Genomic DNA, 21833 nt, shown 5'->3' on the forward strand with positions numbered 1-21833 from the left:
CTTCATTATTTATTATGCACACACCTTGATTAACAAAATTTAAACTCTTTTAGTTATTTCTCTTTGTGAGATTTTTCTTTTGTTTATTTTAAGAGTAAGTTTTCTTCTTGGTTCTCTCTTTGAAGCAGTGGGAGAACTCTTCACCCTTCAATTTACTAAGGTTCAGCATTAGGGGTTGGTTAGAACCATTGGTTGAGCTTATCAGGAAATCTTCCTTAAAGGGTTCAATTGGACATATATCATTCTATTAATATCCATCGACTAATTTAATTTATCTTTCATCTTTTAACATCCGTTTGATTTATTTATTGTTTTAAATATTTATTATTCTTTTTGAATTTATTCTTTTAGTTGTTTTCATTTTTTTTCATTATTTTCTGAATCTGTTTGATTTTTTCTTTTAAGGTTAGATCCAAATATTTTTTCAAATCGAACAAATTCAATACAATCTTGGTCCACTACCTCCTATCAACATTGCATTTTCCACTCTATGAACATCCAATTAAGCGAGCTTATCAGCCTTTATGTTGCATTCCCACTTTGCAAAGATTATACTCCTTTAATATGAGCATACATCTATAGAGATCTCTTTTGTAAAAAGTGGCAAGAGTTTGGGAGCCTTAATTGGACTTCTAATGAATAACGATTTTACAATCAGTTCGAATTAAACCTTTAAATTGTCCTCTCCATTTCGATGAAACAAACATCCACGAGGCTTAACGAATGGCTAGCACTTCTGCCATTTTTGGTTCATTAAAACCTTATTGAACTTGTCTCTCAATATGGCTACCTATTAAAGATATGTGTTTTATTGAAGATCAAGTCTCAAGGGCTATGTAGAGGTCATCAACAGTAACCCCCCACTTAAGCCATTTAGCCAAACCCACCAAGTAGGTCTAAGCCTAAAGTTTAAGATGATGGAGGATTTTACCATTGAACAACTTCGTGCAACCATAAAGATCCCCAAGGTTGCTGAAAGGGATCTTCAGTTGGCACTCCCTTTGTATGCTTTGTTGGAAATTGTAGATTGCAAATTAATTATTCATGAGCACTATTCAAATTAAAAAGTGATAATTTCTCCTCCAATTAATACATTTCCATGGGACATGTTTCTTCTAAGAAGTATGCCCAACATGAATGGTTGTGGCTCTTCAAAATAGTACCCATTAAGTGCATATAAATAGAGGGACTATGATGTTCACTGGAACGATGGAAATGCGCAAGTGTACACAATCGCAACAAGTAATAAAGTGACAAGTAAATATTGAGTTATCGTACCCACAGGGACTATGAAAAGAATTATTTATGAATGCAATTAAAAACACATTGGTTAAGAAAAATATTTTGATTTTGAGGAAGTGATTAAAAACTAAAGTTTAACTAAATAAAATAAAAATAAAAGTTCTAATGCACGATTTCAAAAAATGATTTAAATCAAGATGACATAATTGTGTTAGATTAATTACATTTCTTAACTTAGAAATACAAAACTCATGTTCATGTAGCTACAAATAAATTCACGGCAACTTGGTAATTTGCTAACTATTGCTCATACATACTTATTAAATTAACTAACCTCTTGAACATTTTTCAATGCTAATTCAAAAAATTATTCAATCTTCATAAGCACATAAAAGATTAAGTGAGGTAACAATATATACCTACATTGAAACAATTTAATCACAATAATCTTGCAAGTTATGCAAGGCTAATGTACCGTTTAATACCGTCGCTAATTTAACCCTCAGTTATGTTAGAAGATTAAACATGCACTGGTAAGTATTGTCAATTAATTACAATTTTAACATGATTTAATAATTAATTCATTAGTTACCTTACCATTATAATGCAATAATAACTTAATCAAACAATTTACTAAGGCCTATAACAACACAAACGTAATTTTAATAACTTAAGTGGACAAAATGCAATCAACCTAACACGAATTAAATTTAATTCATATTAAATAAATTAAGCATATCAACAGAACAAGTATTCATAGACATGTTTATAACAACAACAATAAAAATTAAATGATAGGGAACTAGAATAAATTTGATGTTTTTCCGAAGCCTGACTAGTTTGCTCCGCTTCTCATTCTTTGCTTGTTCTTGTTGAACCAAGGCTTCTAAAAGCACTTGAATGATTCTACTAATGGTGGTTGAAGGGCTCCTTTCAAAGAGGCGGAATTGGAAAGGGAATGAAAGAGAAAAATTGAGAACAAATGAATGGTTTTAAAGAGAAAGTGAGAGAGAAGTGAAAAGTGAAAGGATGTGAGGTGTGTTTGAAATGAGAAGCAAAGGGGGTATTTATAGTTTGAGTAGGCTACTAAAAATAGCAAAATCAGCAGCCATTGAATCCCCCCATGGTTGGCCACACATGTGGCAAGTTTGAAGCTTTCAAAGTTGCTAAATTTAACTAGAGGCAAATCTACAAAAGCTTGAGGGGTTTGAATGCAATTTCAAGGAAACTTCAAGGGTTGTTTTGCAAGCCAAATAATCACCTAAATAAGCTGATCGGGTCACCATGTGGGACGGTTTTGGGCATCCCATTTCTCGGTTGGATCGGTCTTCTCGGTTTAGCACAACTGGGCGGCCTCCTTTCATAATTTAATTAATAATAATTATTTAACCCAAAATAAATTGGATTTAAAATTAAAATTAATTATATTGTGAACTAATATTCATAAATTGGACCATCTTAGGCTGAAGAATTAATTCGCCTCAATGCTTTAAAAATCTCTTCTTGGTTTTGCGCTTCTAATAGTGTCTACCGAGTCATTTTTCGCCCTTTGTGCGAATCTGCCGAAAATAAATAAAAATTAATCAAAATTTATTATAATATTAATTCAAATTCAAATTCTTAATAATTTAAGTAAAATTTAATTATTTTTTAATTATTATATATTTTTCGACAAGAATTACTACTAATTTGCATGAATTTGAGTTAAAAATGGCATGAAAAAGTGTATATATTTTTGTGTGTCCACTCACAAAGTACATTACAATCAATTCAATTTCAAAAATTAGAGTACGAGTTAGGTAGTTCATCAATTTTGATATTCAAAGGAAATTTAAAAGCTTCGTTGTATTCTAGGTGGACCTTTGTCTTAACTATCTACCAAATTTGTGTAGGGGCAAATAGTTCTCTTTTAATTCCATATATTCTCCAGATTTATCATCTCTACTCAATATATCCAACAATCAAAGAGAACTATTTTGAAGATGGCGATGAGAGCTACCATTGTATTCAAAGTGATGAACCAAGAGTTTGGGAAACTTGAGTGATTTGATGGCTCAAACTTCAATCGTTGGAAGGACAAGATGTTCCTTCTTACCATATTAAATGTGTTGTATATTTTGTATCCGAACCTACAACCTGTGGAGGATCCCGCCCCCAATGCAAACCTTGAGGAAATTGGGAAAGTGGTAGAACTCAAGAAAAAGCACGAATAAGAAAATTTCAAATGTCAAGGACACATCCTTAACACCTTGTCTGATCAATGTATGATTTCTACATATTGATGCAGTCCCCAGTGGAAATATGGAAAGCTCTTGAAGAGAAATACAACACCTAGCGACAAGGTCCTAATAAATTTTTAATGATGAAGTATTTCAAATTCAAAATGCGCGATAGTATCCCGATCATGGATCAAACCCATGAACTAGAAGTCCATGTAAGTAGGCTTTGTGACTTGAAAGTTGTTATTCCAGAATTGTTACAAGTTGGGGCTATCATCTTGAAGTTACCCTCGTGTTGGAACAATTTTCGGAAGAAACTTCTACATATGGCAGAGGACTTCACTGTAAACTTCTTAAAAAGAAGCAAAATGCCACAACTTCCAAAGCCAATATATGGTAGACGGTATAGGCTTAGTGGCCATGGTTACAGAAGGGATCGAGAGTTTGGAGATTGGTATGATTATCGAACTCAACATAGCCATGACCAATAAATCCTATAATTGGTTGCTCGACTCCAGAGCTATTGTCCATGTGTGTAATGACCAACAACAATTCAAGAGTTATGAACTAGTGGAAAACTATGAAGTGCTTATGGGAAACTACCAATCGATTAAGGTGCTTTGTCAAGGGACGGTGGAACTCATATTCACATTTAGGAAAAAATTGAATTTGACTAATGTGTTGGATTATCTCGATGTGAGAAAGAATTTAGTGTTCGCGAGTCTTCTACATAATAAGGGGTTCAAGATTATCTTGGAATTCGACAAGTTAGTCTTGCTTAAGGGTGATATATATGTAGGAAAAAGATATTGTAATGAGGGTATGTACAAGTTGAGCATTGATATGATTAAAGTTAATTCTTCTACATATATTGTTGAATCTTATCCTTTGTGGCATACGCGTTTAGCACATTTTAAATTTAAAACTTTACAATATATGAAAAAGAATGGTTATATCAGTCTAAGTAATATAAGTTTATGGATAAATGTGAAATTTGTATTCAATAAAAAAATTACCAAGAAGCCGTTTCCTAATAAGTGTGAAAAGAATTCGCAAGTGTTAGATTTAATCCATTTGGATGTTTGTGAATTAAATGAAACTCTAACAAGAGGTGGAAAGCGATATTTTATAACTTTTATAAAGGAATTCTCTAGATTTACTTATGTGTATCTTATGAGAAGTAAAGACAAGGCTTTTGATATGTTTAAACGTTTTAAAAATGAGGTTGAGAATTTATTTAGTAAGAAAACCATAATGCTTTGTAGTGATAGAGGTTGTGAATATTTTTGAAATGAATATAATGTATTTTGTAAGGAAGAAGGTGTGGTACATGAGTGTTCCGTAACTTATACTCTCCAACAAAATGATTTGGCAGAAAGAAAGAACTGTTCTTTAATGGATATGGTTAACTCGATGTTGTTAAATGCTAAACTTCCATATAATATATGGGGTGAAACATTATTCACTGCGTGTTATATCCCTAACAGAATACCATCAAGAAAATTCAAAGTATCTCCATATGAGTTATGGAAGGGTTGGATGACAAACTTAGATTATTTCAAACTTGGATACTAATGGAGAACAAAGTTAGGACAAGAGCCGTCAATGGTGCATTCATTAGATATGTCTAACACTCTAAGGTTTATTATGTTCTTGACTTAGTGTCAAATACAATAATTGAAACAAAAGATGTTGTATTTATTGAAAATAAAGTTTTCAATGATTCAACGGATTCAAAAAAATAATATCAACCAATGATCTCAAGTGATCAAACCAAGAGAAGTCTTTAGGACAATAAGGATACAGAGCTGAGGAAAAGTCAAAAAGTGAGAAAAGTAAAAGACTTCAGTCTCGATTTCATTTCCTCGCAATCTCTAACATTCCTTGTTGAGGGAAATAAAGAATCCTTAATTAGAAAGATCCCCATAATGTTTAATGTGGATGGTGATCCAAAATCCTATAGTGAAGCCATGACTTCTAGGGATGCGACATTTTGGAAAGAGTCAATCAATAATGAAATGGATTCAATATTGTCCAACAATACTTGGTTTCTAGTTGATCTTCCTCAATGATCGAAGCCTATCGGGTGTAAATAAGTGTTTAAAAGGAAGAATACTCCAATAGGCGGTTCTTCAACCTTTAAGGCTAGGTTGGTGGCTATAGGATTTATGCAAAAGGAATACCCAAATTATTTTGAAACCTATGAACTAGTGGCTAGAATGACTTGCATTCGAATTCTTATGGCACTTGCATCTACCCATCAATTACATACACACCAAATGGATGTTAAGACGACTTTTTTGAATGGTGATCTCAAATAAGAAGTCTACATGGAGCAACCAGAAGGCTTCGTGCTTCTTGGGAATGAACATAAGGTGTTCAAGTTGATAAAGTCATTATATGGTTTAAAACAAGTGCCTAAATAGTGGCATGAGAAATTTGACTCGATTATCTTGTCATATGGTTTTTTACATAATGATGCGGATAAATGTATTACACTAAATTCACTAATAGGTATAGTGTAATTATTTGTCTCTATGTAAATGATTTGTTGATTTTTGGTATGAACATGGAAGGTGTTCATGAGACCAAAGAGTATCTAGCCTTGAATTTTAAGATGAAGGATCTCAATGAGGTAGGTACAATTCTAGGTATAAAGGTGAAAAAGCATGAAAAAGGCTTTACACTAAGCCAATCTCACTACATCAAGAAAGTATTGGAAAACTTCAAACACTTGAATATCAAGGATTTGAACACTCCATATGATTTGAACTTCAAGTTAAGTGAGAATAATGGCAGGTCTAAAGCACAACCTGAGGAAGCTAGTGCAATCGGAAGTCTAATGTATGCAATGCATTGCACTAGACCCGATATCATATTTGTTGTGTGCAAATTGGCGAGATTTACAAATTTTCCTAGTACCAATCATTAGAAAGGAATTTGTAAGATTTTTTTCTATCTTAAAAAAACAAAAAAATTTGGGATTATTCTATAGTGATTATCTTGCGGTATTAGAAGGTTACTCGAATGCAAGTTTGATTACAAGTCTAAGTGACAATAAGTCCACATCAGGATGGATTTTTAAGATAGAAGGTGGAGCCATTAGTTAGGACTCCAAGAAACAAACTTGCATTTCGCATTCAACTATGGAGGCTGAATTTATAACCTTGACGGCTACTGGTAAGGAAGAGAAATGACTAAGAGATCTTGTAACACCCTACACCCAGCTTGGTCGCCAAGCCCGAATACGGGATGCCACACCACCGTATCTTATCATATACAACAGGTAAAAGTTCATTCTAAACAAAACATCTTCCATTTTAGTATTCGTATAGGTTTTATGTAACACCCCTAACCCGTATCCATCGCCGGAATAGGGTTACGGAGCATTATTGTAAAAGCATAACTTAAAAACATGCACATTCAATCATTTAATAAATCATGGTATAATTCATTCAAATATAAGCATATTGTCCCTTATTCGAGCCCTCGAGGCCTTAAAAATACTTTAGAAGTGATTTGGAACTAAATCGGAAACATTTGAAACATTTAAGAAAAAATAGAAAATTTCATACTGCAGGGGTGGAACGACGAAAATGTGCAAGTGTACACAATCGCAATAAGTAATAAAGTGAAAAGTAAATGTCTAGTTATCGTACCCACAAGGACTGTGAAAAGAATTATTTATGAATGCAATTAAAAACACTTTGGTGAAGAAAAATATTTTAATTTAAGGAGGTGATTAAAAACTAGGATTTTTTAACTAAGTAAAATAAATAAAAATAAAATAAAAGCTCCAATGCATGATTTCAAAAGATGATTTTAATTAAGATGACAAAATTGTGCTAGATTAATTACATTTCTTAACATAAATTATTAAACTCATGTTTATATTGTTACGAATAAATTCACGGTAACTCGGTAATTTGCTAACTTATTCACATACTTACCTACCAAAATCCATTTATCTCTTGACTATATATCTATGTCAATTCAATTGATTAAACAAATTTTAATAAGAAAATGTGTTAATGCACATTCATACTTATGAAATTAAAATAATATCTTTTACATATCTCTATGCCAATTCAAATAATTAATTCAATCTCATAAGCACATAAAAGATTACGTGAGGTAACAATGTATTTTTACCTTGAAACAATTTAATCACAATAATCTTGCAAGTTATGCAAGGCTAATGTATCGTTAGATATCGTTGCTAATTTAACTCTCAGCTACCTTAGATGATTAAACATGCACTGATTAAATATCGTGTGAAGTAATTACAATTTCAATCCGTTTAAATAATTAATCATTAGTTACCTTACAATTGTAATGCAAGAATAACTTAGTCATGGTTTTACTTAATCAAACATCATACCGAGGCCTATAACAACACAAACACAATTTTAATAACTTAATTAGATGAAATGCAATCAACCTAACATGAATTAAATTTAATCCATATTAATTAAATTAAACATATCAACATCAGAAATATTCATATACATGTTCATAACAACAACAATAAATTTTAAAGGATAACGAACAAAAATCAAATCCAGTGTTTCTTCGAGGCTTGACTAGTTTGCTCTACTTCTCCTTCTCTGCTTGTTCTTGTTGAACCGAGGCTTCCACAAACACTTGAATGTTGCTCCAAATGTGGTTGAATGACTCTTTTTCAAGAGGTGAAATCGGCAAGGAAATGGGGAAGAAAATGAAGAACAATAAAGAGTGAAAAGTGAGAGAGAACTGAAGAATGAATGGTTTTGAGATGTGTTTGAAATAAGAAGCCAATGGGGCATTTATAGGTTGAGTAGGCTGCTAAAAATAGCAAAAATCAACAGCCATAGAGTCCCCCCATGGCTGGCCACACATGTGGCAAGTTTGAAGGTTTCAAACTTGCTATTTTAAGGTAGGGGCAAATCTAGGAAGGCATGATAAGTGGAGGGGTTTGAATGGAAATTTAAAGAGTCTTCAGGAGCTATTTTGCAAGCAAAATAATCAGCCAATTAAGCTGATTGGGTCAGCATGTAGGACGGTTTTGGGCAGCCTAGTTCTTGATTGGATTGGTTTTCTCGGTTCAGCTCAATTAGGCCTATTTTCATAATTAATTAATACTAATTATTTAACTCAAAATAAATTGGATTAAAATTAAAATTAATTACATTATGAATTAATATTCATAATTTGGACCATCTTCAGCTGAAAAATTAATTCACCTTGATGCTTCAAAAATTGCTTCTCGGTTTTGCATTTCTAACAGTGTTTATTGAGCCAATTTTCCACCTTGGTACAAATCTATCGAAAATTATCAAAATTCATCAAAATTTATTATAAAATTAATTAAAATTCAACATGTTAATAATTTAAGTACAATTTAATTATTTTATAATTATTATATATTTTTTGACAAGAATTACTATGAATTTGCATGAATTTGAGTTAAAAAGGGCATGAGAAAGTGTGTACATTTTCGTGTTTCCAAGGGGTCACATGATTGTGTGGCCAGGCTGTGTGACTCACACGGCTGGGACGTATGCCCATGTCTCAGGCCGTGTAACATTCGAAATAGGGACATAAGGTTGTATCCCAACTCGTGTCCGTACCCGTGTAACTCTTTGACTAGGGTCACACGGCCAAGCCACATGCCCGTGTGCCAGGTCGTGTAACTCTCAAAATGGCTTCACACGTCCGTGTGTCAGGCCGTGTGCTAGGCCATGTAACTGCTTGACTTGCAACCTTTAGAACCTACAGGGGACACACGGCTGGGACACACGCCTGTGTCTTAGGCCATCTGGACAAGAAAATAGCTAAAATCAAGCCATTTCTTTCACCCTTCTCAGGCGTAAGCCTAAGTACTTTTGCACACATGGTCAAGAATTTTAAAAATGCTCAAAACCTGTATAAAAAGGTCCATACAAAAGGCTAATAGTCCATACAACCAATATGCCATATAGGCACCTCAAGCACATACATCAAACATACCCAAACATGTGCATATTTAACCATTTATCAACTAAATTGTTTTCATACCAAAACATATCATAATTGACACATATCAACCATGCCCTACTAGATTCATGCCATATCAAAATAATCGTACCATTTGGACTATTTCTCACATGCATCAAAACCATCTAAATGATACAAAACTAGCTATTTCCAAATGGTTCCAACAACCAACATATATACATACCATATTTCAATTATGAATATCTATTCAAAACCTTTCCAAAGCATACCATAACTTGACCATGTTGAGGTCAATTCATCACCTACCATTTTATCCATTCAAACATGCATTAATACATTGTCAAAATAACACACATTAATAAGGCATCAAAAGTACCAATGTTACATCAACCGAAATGGCATATACATGCCAAACTCATCAACTAACATAAACCATAAGTCCACATATACATGTCATTATAACCTTGATCAAGACGAGCATCCAAAATCTACCAAAATAATCGCTGGATAGTGTGATAGATCTCCGACGAGCTTTTGATAATCTATAAAGTAAAGGAAATAACTACGTAAGCAATGAATGCTTAGTAAGCTCGTATAAACTTTAAATATAACATTCCATTTCAAATATGGACTTTATAAGTCAAGAATAAACCTATATCAATGCCGCAAGATTTATCAAACTACATAGCTATCATCTTACAAATGAATAGGTTCATTAACTTCATGAATACATTCCATTTAACATAATAGGGTCTTATAAGTTGAATTACATAATCATCAACCTTTTCTTAAAACAATGAACCATCTCATTTACTTACTTACTATTCCATTACTTAGCATAAGCTTAATTAAGTTATCAATTCACGAATTAGTTCATGACATAAGTAAACTCGCATATAGCATAAGTATATTTTTTCCTTACATGTAAGTCCTTTAACTCAACAATCCTTTTATTTCATCATATTACATCTCTACTATGAACTTACCATTTCATTATCTATTCTCACCTGTTTCATTTGCATAACCCACAAGACATAAGCATGAACATCAACCATAGCCACAAGCTAGTGTAGTTATACATAACTCTTTTGAAATCAACTACATGGTAAACCATTCATAAGAAATTACATACTTTGATTCTTACCACCTTTTCATGAACATAAGCATATTTCCATTTGGACACTTAGCATTTCAATGCATATATTTAAAACTAACATAATACAATCCAACCAATAGCTTGGCACAAGCCTAAGAATCATCTGTGACATATGTTAGTGCATCAATTCATGATTCACTTGAATTAACATAAGGCAAGTCATTAAACATGAATAATCTCACTTGAAATCATCAATTTCATGAACATAGACATAGTTTCATTCAACATTTCCTTTTAATTCCTTTTAATAGTTTTCATGATATAAGTCATTTTAATGCTTATCGTTCCTTCTTTTTTCATACCCGTTGAACCACTTAGAATAATATCGAATACACGGGAAAGCTCACACAAAGTGTGCTAAACATATTGTTAAAACCATTCCTTTTCATCATTGTTCACTCGAGCCATAAATAGGTCTCCTCACACAAGTTAATGGTCGGAATGTAACTACACGATGCCACTTGCACAAGCTGATGAGTATTTGCAAAAAATGTTGAAACTCAACCATCGGTAGGACATTCAGGACCAGCACCCTGAGCATGGTAACCTAGGTCTGCTGACACAAGCTGATGGTCGGAATGTAAGCTACACAATATTGCTCACACAAGCTAATGAGTATTTGTAATAAATGTCAGACCTCAGCCATCGGTAGAAAATTCAAGACCAACATCCAAAACATGAAAACCCTAATGACATGTCATGTGCATCCTATATATTTCTAAGGTTCAAACGAGGCTCGATAGTCGTCATATGTCGTTGGATTTCCATCGTTTCTTTATATGATAAATTGCATAATAATATATAACATATATATATTGATTCATTTACATTAGAAAACCACATTAAACATTCAATTTAATCAACATGTAAGTGATTATAGTTCATACGAACTTACCTAACTAAATTGTAGAAATGACAAAGTATAAGGTTATTTGGTAATTTTCCCTTCTTCTCGATTTTTCACTCGTTCTTGATCTAAATTAATAATCTCATTAAATTTATTAATTTAGATAGCAAAATAACTTCATCTTATGCAATTTAGTCCTTTTTGACATTTTACAAAATTACCATCAACTTTTAATTTTTATTCAATTTAGTCCCTATATCTTAATCATCCAAATAAACCAATTTTATTGAAAATTTATACCATTCGAATGTCAATAGCATCCATTTCAGCCCATTTTTGCAAAAATTTCATATCAAGTCCTTGAACTATTACTATTTCAACAATTTAGTCCCTAATCGGTAAACTCATCAAAAATAACTTAATAAAATACTTATAAATAACAATTAATACTTTAAATCCATCCATTAACATCTAAAATCACAAATATTTATCAATGGAAACATTCAAAATCTTTAACATTTTCAAAAACGAAAGTATGGGCTAACTAGACCTAGTTGCAGCGATCTCAAAAACATAAAAATTATTAGAACCGGATGAAAAATGGCTTACCATGCATCATCCATAGAATAACCAAAGCATGAAGCTTTTCAATTTCCATTTCCATGGTGACATTCGGTGGGAGAGAAGAAAATTCCTTTTTTTTTATGTTTTTATTTTTTAACCTTTTTTTTCATTATTTTCATAATGTAATAATATAATAAACATTAAAACTTAAAAGAAATTAAATCATCAAACTGTCCCACTACATTAAGGATGGTTTATCTATCCATTAAGGCCATCTAATTATAAATCTTTAATCAATTAACACATTTAACTAATAGTGATAAACTTTTTCAACTTTTACGATTTAGTTCTTTTTGCTTAATTAACATTTAAACATGAAAATTTATTAATGAAACTTTAATAAAACCTGAATAACACTCCGTAAATATTTATAAAAGTATTTACAGCTCAGTTTTTAGAAACGAGGTCACGACACCTAATTTTCTAAAACCACTTGACTTTAGGTTCTTACCACTTGAACTTAATTAACCATTCATATAACATAAATTACCATACCAAAAACCTTTTTAAAACCATATTTGACTTATAAATATTAAATAATACTATTTACGAACTTACTCGTCAGATTTGTGGCCCCAAAACCACTGTTTCTGACACCACTAAAAAACAGGCTATTACATTTTAAGTCAATTATACTTATTAGTTATCAAGGTTACATGCTAACCATACATCAAGTAGTCTTATAATAATAATTAAACATGCATATGGTCCATTTAAAAAAAAATTCCAAAACTGATACGTAGGTATTGATACTAAAGGAGTGGTATCGATATTTTCTTTAAGCGGTATCGATACCACATGAAAAATTGATACCAAACTTGCATTTTGTCTCTCAAAAAAATTCCAAAACGTAGAAAACTATCGGTACCTTTCACAAGGTGTCAATAAATTTACCCCGAGTATTGATATTCGGGCTAAGGTATTAATACCAATTCTATATCCTGACTCCCTACACTTTTGAAGTTACAGAGGTATCGTTTTTTAAAACCAAATATCGATACCTCTGCTCAAGACTATAAAGTCTCAATATACATCAACATTAATGTCATTTAAACTTAATCCTAAATAACATGCTTCATTCACCTAGTTAAAGAAATATCAAAATATCCGAAATAGCAGTCCCAATATCATGTCCAAGTCCACAAACTTCCAAACATAAATAACATGCAACCAACCCAAAAATTGAGTTAGCATAACCAATATAAAATCTACCACATTGACCTATCACATTGCCTTTATTCGCCAAACATAAATAAGCATAGAACACCTACTAATAGAAGCTAAAAAAATCGGCTTAGATCACTCCCTTGAAGGCCACACTGTTCACACCAGCACTACATATCTGCAATGGTTAAAATGGAGTGTGTGAGCTTAACAAGCTCAGTGAATGTTCAGAATAACCACTACGCAAACATGTAGTCATGCATCAACCAAAAAAATTACAGCATATTCCTAAAACATCATTAACTAAGTGTCATGATTCACATATTTAGTCTATTCCATGTATTCATCCACACATCACTTACACGAACATTTAGGCATATATATTCCGACATGAATTAATCCCATATAAGCACATATAATCACAATGTATGATAATTTGACACTTGAGCTATGAAACATAAAAGTGAGCTCTATTATCACTCATTGGATACACGAATCTCTAACACACAACACATAGACTCGTAAAGTCAAACAAATCCAATAAGTGTAGCTTATAGCTAACACTATCCAACACACCAAACACACATATCCTGGTGAATAGAGCTTAGCTTCTATTTCCTTATCTCTCCAAAAAAACTTTTCCTGGGCCTCAACGCCCTAAATATCACAACACATATAAGTGAGTACTCACAATCCTATGGCATGCCAACTATATCCAACGGTCTCATTAAGTTACAAGGCCAATGTATCCATACTGTCATCAAATATTACTTTACCGATTATTCATACATATTCTCTGCATAACCATATCATTAGCACATTATACACACTATCACATTGCATGAATGGCATAGCCTCATATTTACCGTCACAAGAGTCATCACAACATGTTCATATTTTGTCACATCATATCTCTCTTTATCAAGAACATGTGTTTTAACGGTTAAAAACTTAGTTTAAGGGCTAGATATCATTTAAAACTCATAGAAAGTCGAATGGTTACCTTTGATGGAAGAAAACGAGCTTTGAAACAAATCTAGAAAAACCCAGGTTTGGAGAAGATGATGTAGATGATGAAGTTTTTAGGTGACTTTCTTGGTTTTTATAGAGGTTTATAACTTAAGAGATTATAGAAATTAAAAGAAATTAGGATTTGGAGTTCAAAATTAATTGAAATAGCAGGAGAGAATCAAGGGATGACAAACACAAATTTTGGGTATTTTTTACGTGAAATAACTTGGTGAAGAGAGGTTATTTAGCTTGGATTTTAAAATATGGTTAAATTGCTTCATAAAAACTCTCAATTTTGACTCTTTTACAAATCAGTCCTATTTTCAAAATTAAAGGTGTTTAAAACTCATTTTCAAAAATTGATTTAATTTTCTAAAAAATCATAATTGAATACATTACTGATATACCATGTCATAAAATTCTGAACACTCTAAGGCTAAAATTTCTAAAATACCCCTAAAACTCTTAGGCCCTATTTTGGGGTGTGACAAATCTCTTGCTAGATATAAAGTTGTGGCCACAATATAGGTTCACCATTTCCGTATATTGTGATAGTGAATCCACCATGTCTCGAGTGTACAATAAGGTGTACAATGGAAAGTCTAGACATATAAGTTTGAGACATGAGTATGTGAGAAAATGATTAGGGGCGGTGTGATAACTATTACTTATGTTAAGTCAATTGACAATTTAGAAGATCCATTGACAAAAGGTTTCTCAAGGGATTTGGTTAAGAGTACAACCACTAATATGGGATTAAAACCATTCTAATTGCGTCATTGATAATAGAAACTCTACCTTGTTCTAGCCAAAAGTTAATTTTGAGGTTCAAAAGGTAATAACAAGTTATTGAATGAGAACGTGCACTAAGAATTAGGATTTAGTATTTATGTTTTAGGAGGAAGAGCTTTGATCTTAATGGATGAACATTAATTGTCATGAAATCCACCTATATGGACATGAAGTGGTGCCACTTCAATGAGATTTTCTTTATGGTTTTCTCTTGTACATGTTCATGAAATGAGACGAGCACATGACCATAATGATGCTAAAACAAATAAACTTTTACTCTAATACTTTACGATTATGTGTGAAAATTTTTCGGTATTGACTTTAAGAGTGATCGTTCAAGCAACTAGCCACCATTTACTTTGTAGATATTTTGAGAGTTTACACTAAAGAAAGATTCAATCTATGGACACCTTTCTTTATGCATGATCATTGTATACATTTTTTCTGGAATTAGCAATCTAGTGTGGGATTGTTGGAAATTGTAGATTGCAAATTAATTATTCATGAGCACTAATCAAATTAAAAAGTCATGATTTATCATCCAATATATACATTTCCATGGGTCATGTTTCTTCTAAGAAGTATGTTCAACATGAAGGGTTGTGGCACTTCAAAATAGTATCCATTGAGTGCATATAAATAGAGGGACTATGGTGCTCACAAAGTACATTACAATCAATCCAATATCAAAAATTAGAGTAAGAGTTAGGGAATTCCTCAATTTTTCTAATCAAAGGAAATTCAAAAGTTTCGTTGTATCCCGGGAGGACTTTTGTCTTAACTCTCTAGTAATTTTTTGTGGGGGCAAATAATTCTCTTTGAAAAGTGTCATCTGCGCCTCGAAGTCTACTGCTTAATTCCATATAGTATCCAGATCTATTGTCTCCACTCAATATTTCCAACATGCTTAAATACCAACAATACACAACAACATATTTATGGATAATTAGTTTCATTGCATTTTCCTTTATGAATGTTAGCAGCTAACCTCAATAGAAAGGTAGCAATCTACTCAAGGATCGGTGAAAATCATAAAACAAAAAATAAAATACCTGTAAAAAGAATCAAACATGTTCGCATTCGTAGATTTGAAAAGAAAACCAATAAAATCATTATAAGTTTTATAGAATTTGAAGTATCAAAAGAATGAGGTAAGGACCCAAATCTCTTATCTTTTGAATACTTTTTGATATATGCACCTTTACTGATTTAAATATCTGTATCTCAAAATTTTAATTTCAAACCCTAAGATTGAAGGTTTCCTCTGGCAAACCGTTTTTAAATATATTGATTTTTTATTGGGAAAACAATTTTATATTCCAACCTTGACAAGATGCAAAGACTTCATGTGGAAAAATCTTTTCTTTGAATCTTGAGAAATTGAGCAATCTTCCCCATAATGTGCAAGTAAAAAAATTATGGTTCATAATATAGTTGGTGCTACTTTTGGATAGATAGATAGGTAGAACCTGCATTGTTATCCATGAAGCCGGTGGCATGTGATTTCAGAACTAATTAATACTGAGCAAACTTTTCAAAAATAACAATAACTATATTATTTCCATCCTCCTTTTAAGAATAAGCTACAACTATTCATTATATAAATCAAAAACCAAATATTAAAAAAAAATCTCTCACAGAAAGCCAGGAAAAAAAAAAGAAAATGTGTACAATGCTGCCTAGGATGCCTAGGAGGAATTCTAGAATACCTTAATCATGGGTATGTGTATATTCAGGATTCAGCATCACCAATCTTGATTAGCCAATCCTCATCAACCTCTTTATCTAATGAAACAATCAGATTCTCACAAGAAATATACTGAGCTCAGGCCCATTTTTCGCATCGGGGCTCACCATGTAAAAGGTCTGGGAATCCTTGGAGCCAACGACTCGTTCGAAGAAAGCCCTCATGTAGGCTAATTCCCCATCTGGACCCTCAGTTTCAGTATTCCCCGGCAAAACCCCAGCGCCCATTGAAACAGCCTTGAGGAGCTCCATTATACTCAGATCATCCTCCGTTGCCTCTCGCTTTACCCCATACCCAGTTTTTTTCCCATTGCAATACATTGTCCACAAAGGCTCATCGAACAGTTTAATCTTTTCCTTTTCAGTTTGCTTTTCACACTCCAGGACGATTCTAACCATCCCAGCACTCAATTCCTTTTGCAGCACATTGGTTTGCAAAGCTAACTCAATAACTAACCAAGGGAGGCACTTAGGGTTTTCCTGCAAGGCAAGAGACACCTTACCTTTATGAAACCCGAACAAAGTCCCCGTCACCCGATTCCCTGTGCTGCTTTTATGAGTCTCTGTTGATACGCCGACGGCAGGGCAAGTTGGGAACTTGCATTTGGGGTTGATGATAGGAAATGCACGAAAAACGGATTGAAAAACACGAAGAACTTTGGGTTTATCTTTCTGGTTCTTTTGCGATGGTTGGACGAGGGAAATGGGCTGAAGGCGTGAGGTTGAATTTGAATGAGATTCTGACGACGTGGTTGAGGACTCAGATTCATTGTGAGAGAAGGTTGAACCTGACTCCCCCATAAACGGACGTCGGCAAATGGCAAACCAAGCATGCGATGCGAGAGATCATGCATATGATGGAGAGAAATAGTAATAGAGAGAGAGAGAGAGAGATTAGGTATTGTCTGGCTTGAGCAGGGGGGATATTGGTTAGAGCTTAGAGATAATGATTGAATGACAGATATTGTTTCCTAACACTGTGCCTTCTTATTAGGCTGTTTTTGAATATTCAACACGCTACTGGAAATCAAAGTGGTTACCCCGTTTTCATGCAATTTTCGTTTTCAAATAGGGTTGATATAATTGCGTTTCCGATTATTTGTCGGCACAGTACTGTATATTATATATTTCTATTCACCTTATGCATGAATTTTACCTACAATTTGGTGGTCTAAAGTCTAAAAAAAGAAGGAAGACGATAACCCCATTAGTTTTTAGTTGGAAATAATTTTATTAATATTAGAAAACTGAAATGAAAAATGTTAATGACCGATAACTTTTTTTTGGGGTAAATTAACAGATATGTTTAACTTTCATATACTTGAGAATGTGTTTTTGTTTATTTTTTTACAAGAATTAAGAATGCGATTTTGTTTCTTCAAATGATTGTGGTGATACGCCCGTCATTGAGACATATGTCAACCACAAAGACAATGTTGACCTCATATTGACTTGGCCTAAGAAAATGCTCTACTTGACCACCCGCTCAAGATAAGGGTGCATAGACCCTTGCTTTCCACCATCCATTGTATCAAAAAGGCCTCAACCCCTCGTTCTCCTCTAAATGGCTAGGCATTCGTTTTTAAGTGTGAACACATTCTTGAATCCATGTGGGAACCTCCTGAGTATAGCAACTTTGTACTAATCAAATGCATAATAGAATGGGTCTCACAGTGCTTGTCTTTCATGTATCAGATGATGATAACTTCCTTCATAACGACCTGCCACGTCATACTAGTAGACAAGAAGACCTCCCTTATAAATATCCTCACCAATGATAAAGAAGGATCTAACCTCAGCACCCTAAAGTTATTTTGAGCAATTATCCTCTCAACAATAACTTGGCCTCTTGTTCCTTTTTGACTCTCTGCCTCTTTAGGTGAACCGACCACCACAACCTCACCATTACTTCATCCTTTCTTTAGGTGTATCAACATTTTTGTTAGTGTAGGAGGACGTAACCTCAAGCAAATTAAAGTGTATTTATCTTCCTATTTAAGGGTCGAGGAGGGCCTATAGGTAGTTCTAAGCATTGTATTAAAAAATATTTTAAAGGTTTAAAATCTTTAATATGTTTAATAATCACACTTAATCTTTTCTAAACTTAAGTAGATGTATCTATACTTATTATAAAACCCTTGCCTAAGTTGGTATTTTAGGTTTAATGGGTAACAACTTCGTTGAGAAAAGATCAATTACATTTTTTAATATTATTAAACCCTCAAATAAAAATAACTTAGATTATTAACACCAAATAAGACAGTGATTGAAATGTTTAGGCTAAAAATTTAAAAATCATGTGTCCTAAGCTCAAATCCAATCATAGTTAATTAAAGGCTAAATGATGAGACAACAAAGTACAAATGGTTGTGTGGAAATCCGAATCAATTATAAATGACTCCTCGAATAAAACAAATGTGATGAATTAACTTATAAAATAAGCTATTGGATTTGTGTTGAAAAAGATGGGCAATGTGTATTGTAAGGTCAGGTATGGTAAGTCCCGGAAATGAGAGCGACAAAATTGAAAACATGCTATAAGAGTTCGAGTGGATGTCAATGAATGTTTTTGTCTCATCAATGACCTATATGAGTGCTACATATAGAAAAGATCAAGTGATAGAAAATTTGTATTGAGATGGATTAAGTTGTGAAACAAGGATAGTTCGGTTAAGGACATCAAGAGATCCCTGTTGTTGGGAGTTCTATAGGTTGATATAAGGATCTAATGAGTCATGTTTTAGAGAGGCATACTACAATGATATTGTGACATTGAGAAAATTGGAGAAGTAAATATTCTAAGTGTATGAACAAAGTGAGATCTTGAATATTAACATTAGTATAAGAAGATTAAGGCAATGAGTTATATGAGGAACTTGTAAGACACCTTTGGGATAAGTTGAAGAAGGGAATGAAATTCAGTCAATTTTGTTATCCTGAGAATCACGAAAATGTGTTAGTGATGTGCAGGCATGTTAAATTCCATCCTATGATAGGAGTTCTCTGAAAAGGAAGTTGAAACGACATGGAAAATCTACGATTGAGAAAATGTTGAATTTGTAATTGATGAGAACTGTGAGGACATAAAAAAGGGATAATTCAATAAGTTGAGTATTAAAATTTTCTAATAAGTGAAGTGAGCTCACCACCTTATAAATTGTTATGTATCCCAAAGATATATGGATTTCCTTTTGATTTGCCACAATTTGTTGTGGCAAATTAAGCTATTTTCACTGCTTAAGGAGCTTGTATTCTTGTGATTTTCCATCTTCTAAGTCATTTTTTAGAATTATTTAGTTCTAAAGTTAAATTGAATAAATTGAGCTTTTATGTGATACCCCTCACCAATCTCGACCGTCAGGTCTAAGCTACAGAGTGTTACAGTACAAAACAAAATAGTTACGTACATTTAACGGACAACTCGAGACAAAAAAAATCTGATAATTCAATCATATTAATCATTTAGTACAATTTAAAATATTTTTCGATTCTTATGTGAGCTTACGTAAGCTCTAAATTTCACCCGAGATCAAACGAGGATTAAATTGCAAAGTTTCAAAAATTCAAGGCTAACGTTGTGACGTCCATACTTCCACTTCATAACGTCGCCAAGAAAGTGAGCCACATCACAACGTCAGACCACCTGGCATCGCGATGTCACAAACTATTGATTGACATTGCGACTAGGGATCTGGTCGTTCCGACGAGGATCTTGTCTTGGTACAAAATAATCCATTTAACATCAATTTCACTTAGCTAGCCTACCACAAACAAATTGATGTTCATTATACCATAATACCTGCATATAATCATGCCAAAACACTTCCAAAACATAACATTATAACACACTATCATCCTAATATCCAATATGTCACAAATGGGACCATTTTCACATCAAACCTATTTATACCATTTCATGTATTCAACCATTCATTTCCTCAATTCATTTCATGCTAAATCATGCATCTATAGGTACTTAACACACATATCACAACATGTTATTAAACTTGTGGACATATATCATTTTCCAATTACATTATAAGTTCGTTAGCAACTAAAGTTCCAAACTAAACTTACCACTATAAGGTAACATGACAACTCCTAAGTACGTGCAACGTATAACTGAGTTCAAAGGATCAAAATTCTACAAAATCAAGAGATGGATAGTGCGAGCTCCTCTTGGATTTGATCGACACATTTGTAAACTTTAAAATATATATAGATATTTTGAAACTCTTTTATGTACATTTTATGCTAATTCCTAGTAAATAAATAACACATTCTGTGATATTTCACCTAATTTCATGATATTTTATAATCTCCATGGGAATCTGTAATAGCCCACCTGACCAAGTCTCTGCATTTGGTTACTATTTATTGTGTTGTGGTATTATGCGTAGCTACAAGATAGTAAAGTGTTAATTTTGTCTAAGTATTGTATTTTGTGTATGCGTGACCACCTCTGGACGTACTAACGTCCAGAGTGTGAATACTGCAACGAAAGATATATATAAATGAGATGGTATCGGTAAGTGTCCGGTCAGGTTGTAATATAGTTACAATGGAGTAGGTGAGTACTCCGAGGATCGTACCCAAATGAGACTCAATATTAGATCAATTTCAACCTAAACACTGAAAGATCTAATTAGTACTTAAATAGGTTATATTACGAAAATATAAATAATAAAGATTTTTTGGGTTTTTATAATAATAAAAATATAACATGTAAATAAGTATTGAGAAATTGATCAAATCTGATTATGGGTGATTAGCTCACTTCGGTCATCTTCATCAACTGTCGCTTCGAGTTTCTCATCAATCAACTAGTCGATATCCTAGCAGGATCTTCCTACACCTCCACTAGAATAACGAGTCAGCAAGGACTACTTATCTTCTGACCTCACTATCTAGACTAGTTCGAGGTTAAGGTGTTCACGGATAAGCCATACCAATTTTGGGTTAATTCCCACCTTGATAACTTCCTAGGGTGGTTCAGCCTAGGGTTTAGATTCTTCCTTTCCCAAGCAGCTGATCCATTGAGTAACTCTACAAAATA

General features: G+C 33.0%; 1 protein-coding gene across 1 annotated transcript; it reads right to left on the bottom strand.

The window, feature by feature from the left end:
• Window positions 1-16562: 16562 nt before the first annotated feature.
• On the bottom strand, window positions 16563-17827 carry LOC107945514 (protein MIZU-KUSSEI 1). Its single transcript, XM_016879553.2, has one exon. The coding sequence runs from the start codon at window positions 17576-17578 to the stop codon at window positions 16829-16831; it is 750 nt and encodes a 249-aa protein (XP_016735042.1). The 5' UTR covers window positions 17579-17827; the 3' UTR covers window positions 16563-16828.
• Window positions 17828-21833: the final 4006 nt, after the last annotated feature.

This window comes from Gossypium hirsutum, chromosome D12 (assembly GCF_007990345.1).
Source record: "Gossypium hirsutum isolate 1008001.06 chromosome D12, Gossypium_hirsutum_v2.1, whole genome shotgun sequence".
Classification (NCBI taxonomy): Eukaryota; Viridiplantae; Streptophyta; class Magnoliopsida; order Malvales; family Malvaceae; genus Gossypium; species Gossypium hirsutum.